The 6468-nt window shown below is 41.2% G+C and overlaps 1 protein-coding gene across 1 annotated transcript in view; it reads left to right on the top strand.

Moving 5' to 3' along the window:
- Positions 1-4254, top strand: part of CNMD (chondromodulin) — a 16724-nt gene extending 12470 nt beyond the window's left edge. The window contains exons 7-8 of the mRNA XM_085309556.1: positions 445-653; positions 2975-4254. Of these exons, the coding sequence (XP_085165682.1) occupies positions 445-653; positions 2975-3190 (425 nt within the window). The 3' untranslated portion in view covers positions 3191-4254. The remainder of the gene's footprint in view (positions 1-444; positions 654-2974) is intronic.
- The last annotated feature ends 2214 nt before the right edge of the window (positions 4255-6468 follow it).

Genomic DNA, 6468 nt, shown 5'->3' with positions numbered 1-6468 from the left:
AAAGAGCACTGCCAAAGCAATCCAGAAGCTGTTTCCACAAGGTTCCCCAGCTGCCTGCTTGGGAAASGGGCACTAGTGGAAATCACAGTCACAGCTGCTCTTTAAAACACGAGCTGCATATGACTGCTCTTGCTGGCGCTGGCAACTTGCTGCTGAGTGAACATCACTGACCACATGGTGTGGCAAAAAGCACCTCCTCACATTTGCCTTCCAAGTCTGTTCTGCTTCAAGGGGAAAAGGAGTTAAAAAGGTAATTGCACACCTCTTTGGAATGATTTTGGGCTACAAATAAAATACAGAAAGGCAAGCAGCTCCCATTGGAATGCCTGTCAAGTTTTTCACTATGCTTTTCTTTTTTTAAAAAAAGCACTGAAAAGTTAGACAATATTTAAGTATATAGAGGGGTACGTTCAAACGATGATGATCTGGTGATTATTTCTTCAGCTAACCAAAGGGAAAGGAGAGAAATAAAGAGGAAAATACGCCAATCAGAATCAAACTTTGATACGGARGAACTGGAAGCTGCTACTGAAGAAGTAAATACGAGGTCTCCCACCACGCAACTGATGCAAGAGCTTGATCATCAATCTAATGARACCAGGCCAATGGGACAAGAAACCGATCAAACGCTTAATCCAGACAATCCATATAATGTAAGTATTTGCACTGTAACCTTCTCTCAGAGCACAAGACAGTTGTAGACAGATAATAATGATTTTTTTGATTTGTTTTTAGTCTGCACATTTTTGCTCTTTTAGCTTTCTTCCAAAGGTACAGACTTGTAGAGCATCTCAACTTCCAAGACATTCAAATACAAGTTTATCCCCAGTCCTCCTCTCCASCCCTCACCCCTAGTTTTTATTAGGCCTAGGACTGAAAAAGAATATGCACTTGATGCAGCAGTTTGAAGACAACTTGATGAAAAGTTACTTAAAGGGTTCCATACAGAAGTATTAGAGACATTTTACAGAAATATAGTCTGAAAATAAACCAAAGTTTGTCCTGGTCGGACAGCTGAACCTGATCTTTTACTGATGAGTCTAGTTGGAAATATACACTCAAATGTAAATTAATTTTAGGAGTGTCAACTACAGAGRAAAAATGGTAGTGAGTGTCTGGTTTCAGAGAGCAGGATTAGGCCAAATAAATCTGTTCTCTGAGCCATAGCTAACAGGGTAAAAGACCCTCTGACAAGCAATTCAGAGCAGAAATCGTTTAGAAACCAGCAGCAGGTACAGGGGTGATTACAAGAGCCGTCCTTACTCCGACGTGAAGCAGTCCGCAGGAAGAGCAGAGGAGCTCCCCTGCTTTCCAGCACCTTTGCAGGGCTGCAGAAAACCACCTGTACAATAAGCAACTTCCAGTCTACTGCAGCAGCGCCAGACGATTTACACCCACCGCTCAGTGCTGCAGGAATAAGGCATTTTAATAGAGCATAGTCACAAGATAAATGGCTCCTGCTTTGGAAATAAGTCCCAGCCTTGACTTGACATTTATGCAACAGCAGGAGATCATTATTCTGTGACAGCGTTCTACTGAGTTGACATCCCTTAATTAAACTTAAATTAAGGACTCCAAATACAGTGGATCTAAATCGACTCTCATGAACTCAGTAATATTGTAGCAGCCCTGGGACCGAACTTCTCTTTGTATCCATTGCCTTTACGCCCATGGGGTCCAAATCACCTTTTGCCTCTGGAGAGCAGCAGTAGCTGCTGCAGGTCCATTCGTGCAGCCAGAAGGCTCCCACGGCAAATCAAGAACCGGAGTCAGATACACTCCCTAGACTTCCCCTAGGCTGCAGGGTAGAATTCACTTCCATTAACTTCYGTTATTGCATAGATGTCCACATCTAAGCTTTCTTAGAGGATGATTCATTCARTTGAGAAGTACATTAAATTATAGTGCAGGCCTTTCCATCGGGTTGAAATCAGTCATCCCTCGGACTACTTGTTTCTCTTCACCCAACATAAAGGGGGTCCAGACAGTGATCTCGGGTGTGCACACCGCCAGCATCCGAGTTCGAGGAAGATGAACCAGCCCCAAGCAAAGCGACACCCTCCCTGCTGTCAGCACTGGCAGTGGGTTGCTAGAGGCCTGAACTGAGCAGTTGTCTCTAGCATCTGCTACAAGCTTGGAAAATAAACTGCACCCCCCTGTGCCTAGCATTTGCAATGTGCTGCTAGTTCTCTGAATGGAAAATACCTAGGAAAGAGCTAGATATTACTCTGACATTTGCTCTTTGCTGCTGCTAATCCTGAAATAGCACCAATGGAAAAAGAGCAAATTAGTTTCAAAAAGCAGATTTCTTTTTTTTTTTTTTTACCCAGAAAATAGTAAAAGAATTTTGAAGGAATAGGGCAGTCGAAGGAGCCTGCTTTATGTATTCTGTAAATGCCTTACTCTATATGCAACTCCTTACTGCCTAATGCAGAATAGCCAGAACTGTCTGCAATGCACCTAAGTGTGCATGTGTTTGCGGGGGGGAGAATGGGGAGGCAGGGAGGAGGGGAGGAAGGAGAAGAGGTAACTGAAGGACAAGGGCAAAATATTTTAAATTTCGGAAAAATGCAGGGTAATAGTTTACAGAATAGTTAGCCGCAAACACAGTAGAAGCATTAAAAATATAAAAAGAGAGAAAAAAAAAATACAGCATAAGCTTTGACACAGCCATTCACATAAAGTCCTGATAGCTGTCCTTATATTTTTTCCATCACTAATATCTGTACCTTGGAGTTTACTGCTCCTGGATCTTTTGCAAGAACAGGAGAGAAGAAAAATCAAGCAATAAGAGCTCCTTGATGTTTCCTCCTGCTGTACCTGTGTGATTCCAGCAATTCCACGTCTACCAAATAGAGCAAGTCGAACAGGACCAGAACTTCACTTTTTTACCCGTTGTCGAGTTAACAGGAGCACGGCTGTATTCTATGTTCTCAGGGGACACAGGGATAACCGTTAATATTTTTCATTTCAGCAACTGGAAGGTGAAGGGACAGCTTTTGACCCCATGCTGGACCACCTAGGCGTGTGCTGCATCGAGTGCCGACGAAGCTACACGCAGTGCCAGAGAATCTGCGAGCCTCTCATGGGCTACTACCCTTGGCCCTACAACTACCAAGGCTGCCGCACTGCCTGCCGAATCATTATGCCCTGCAGCTGGTGGGTTGCTCGTATCATGGGTGTTGTGTGATTAAAAAAAAAAATAGCACGCAGATCTCTGACAAAATAAGCAGGAGTACAGCGACGACAAACTGATAAGGGCCCRACAGCCAAAGCAGCATTACCAATCCTGGATTTCTAAAATCCGCGTGTCTTATGTGTTAACGTACCGAAAGCGAGGTCAGTTATTCCAGCTGTAAATAAAATCTTACATTAGCTTTACAAGTGGCAAGTGTACACTCGAACTTACTGAATACAAAAAGTAAGATGTCCCAAAACAGGTGATACTAACTTTGCTCACAAATTGGTTTAGCAGTCTAGAAGCTTGCTCATAACCCCAAATTCAGTCTTCCATAACAAAACCCTCTCTGAGCTGGACGTGAAAATTTATGTCCAATTAGGCAACTAGCTAAACTTGTACACTTGGGAGCACCTTTCATCCATGTAGCTCACTTATATAAATCACAAGTTGAGTTGCTCCCTGTTGCTATTCATGCAGTTGCCAGGTCATTATGAATGGTTATAAACCAATTACAGCATACCTTTCCCACAAAGCTGCTCCAGGGGACAGCAGAAAGTGCACATTGTGTTAGAAGCAAAAATAAATGGCAYGAGGAGGGGGCTGCGGAGCAGAATGTGCACGGCCACAGAAGCAAAACGCTTTGCACGTCCGAACATCAAAGCCACCCCAGCATCAAGAATCTTGTATCCATGATACCACTGTCGTGTCTAACAAGTATCTGCTGTCCAGCTACTATGGCAAGAGTATTTACATGCAGTTGCAGACCAAAAAGCTTCAAGACACTTCAGAAGCTACAACAGCTAGTGTATTTATAAATCCTTGAACTAGACACTTTTGACACAAGATTACAACCCCTCTTTATTCCACATGGATAGCAGCCATTCATGCYAGCTCCATTAGTCTGAAGTTAACCTCAGTTCCCCACAAGAGAAATTGCTCACCAGTAAGGAAAAGGTTTCTGACCTCATCCCTGTTGCTTAGGCAAATTCTGCAATTACTGGAATTGATCCTATTAAGTATTAATTCTAAAGAAAGTGCTGAGTTGAAACACTCATGAAGGTGGAAAATTTAGGACTTCTAGCTTTGGAAAATAAAAATAAAGGTATTACATTGCCTTCTTCCATACCRTATGTCTTGAACCGTACCATTTTATTGCTGGAGCCATCTGCATGAACCTTCATRAACAGAGTGGCCTTATTTTTCCCCAAAGTTAACTTTTCGGAGCATTTGTTTTTGTGACTAAACAGCCCTTGAGATGTTGCAAGCCTAGTAATGTTATTAGCATTGCGTGACATACACAGAAGAGGAATTAATTTGACATAATCGTGCTTTAAAAAAAGCCTTATGTGGAATGCTAAACTGCATATCTAAAAAGCAAAGTGTTAAATGAGAATAGAACAAAACACCAAATTCTGTGCTCATCATGATCACCTTTAATATAAGCCTCACCTTCCCTTAGTCTGAAGAACAGATTTGCTTTGAAAGATTTAATTTGAAAACTTCTTAAAGTGGGATTTAAAGACCCATTAAATTTGCAGTTTTGCTTTTTAAAATGAAAGTGACCTTGATTATGTTGTTTTAGAAGCACATCATTCATATGCTTAGAGAAGTCAGATTTTTTTTTTTTTACTGCAGATTAAACAAATACATAAAAAACCTGCAATTGCTCTCTGTGCTTTTTCAAACATAGTAAGTGTAGCAGTATCTTTAAGTACATGTTCAAGAACTGTCTGGAGAGGAAAACAAGGAGATTAGTAAATGAAACACTCAAGGGGAAGAGTGAGTGAGTAAGATGAACTAAGCTGACACTACCTTTCACATGTGTTATGCCACCTTGAAGGAGCACATGACATGCTCCTCGCCAGCCCCTCAGTAAAACGCATTCTCCTTCRGAAGACAGAAACAAGCATCTTACAGGTCATTTCCATGTCTATACAGTCTTAACGGAATTAACCCTAAGAGAAAGCTTGTATCAGCTTTTTGCTATAGGCAGTTGTGCAAGTTGTGTAAGTAGTAAGAGCCTGCCCTATGCATGGATGCTTTAAACACTAACACCTACATATATRGACAAAGAACATATGGAGGCAACAAAAAGAAAATTTTCAAGACATATATGCATGATACTAGGAAAACCAAGGTGGTCATAAGCAGTCAAAAATCATGTAAGCAGTGTAAAAATCATGGAAACTACACACTGCACAAGTATTAGAGTGCACATTTTACCAGTTTCCAAAAAGATAAGCGCCAAGACATCTTTCCTATCACATGCTTCAGATCATCAAATTTATTTGTTAGCTATGTATAGCATTCAAATATAAAAAGCTAAAAAGACAGCTCTCTTGCTGAGGCGAAGGTTGTGGAGTTCTTTTTAAGTGCAACATCTAATTTGTAAGAAAAAGCTTTGAGGCAATGAATAAGACCAATGATCCAAAAGCAGATTGGTAGATGGGCAAAAAACTTCATTATTTATTTCATAAGGATGAAAGATATAGCAATTTTCACCACAGCGGAAGCTCAGACTACAGTTCAGCAAAGTATCCATATCAATCCTATTCATTATTGCATAGCATTTACTTCCTTTAGAAAACCAATGTTAAAGGTAAGTTCCCTCTCCCCACCCCCCCTCCATACACCACAAAAATAAATCTTGCATACTAAACAGTTTACAACATGCACATGTGGAAAGAACAACCAGGATTGAGGGAAGCTCTGACCTACACTAGCAGACACAAATTCAAATCCTTTCTTTGGCCATAGTTTAGGGGAGAAGGAAGGAAAAAGGAACATGGTTTTAAACAGAAGTGTTTCTTTACCAAAGGTGGGTGGGTGTTAGAGCACTATAATTCAGCTACCCTTAAAGCTAAATTACCCATTTGAATGGGTACTAAGAGGATTAGGATGGCAGAGCAGATCAGAAGAAAAAGACTGAGTAAATTCAGGCTGATGGAAAGAGAAGGAAAACAAGCAGCAAAGCCACAAAGCTGGGGGAGTGGGGTGGGGGAAGCCACAAAGCAAGTGACTGAAAGGCAGATGGAGCCTGTTTTTCCACATCTATAATGTACTCTTTGCACTCAGAAGGAATACGAGTCTTTCCCTTTCTCCTTTTTAATATGAGAATCACTCTCCAACTATATCTGCATTAAGGAAGTAAAAAAAAAGATGCTCAGACAGAGGCGAGGTCTGTTTTCTCTGTTCTTCATATAATACTTCAGCCCTGCTAGAACATGCATAACTTCAAAGGAAATCTGGGTTGCAATGGAGAACAAACTGATCACTTGTTCCACGCA

The sequence above is a fragment of the Rhea americana genome, unplaced genomic scaffold (genome assembly GCF_003343005.1).
Source record: "Rhea americana isolate MKP2758 unplaced genomic scaffold, rheAme1 scaffold_3, whole genome shotgun sequence".
Taxonomy (NCBI): Eukaryota; Metazoa; Chordata; class Aves; order Rheiformes; family Rheidae; genus Rhea; species Rhea americana.
The sequence above is the reverse complement of the archived record's forward strand: the minus strand, read 5'-3'. Positions and strand labels throughout refer to the sequence as shown.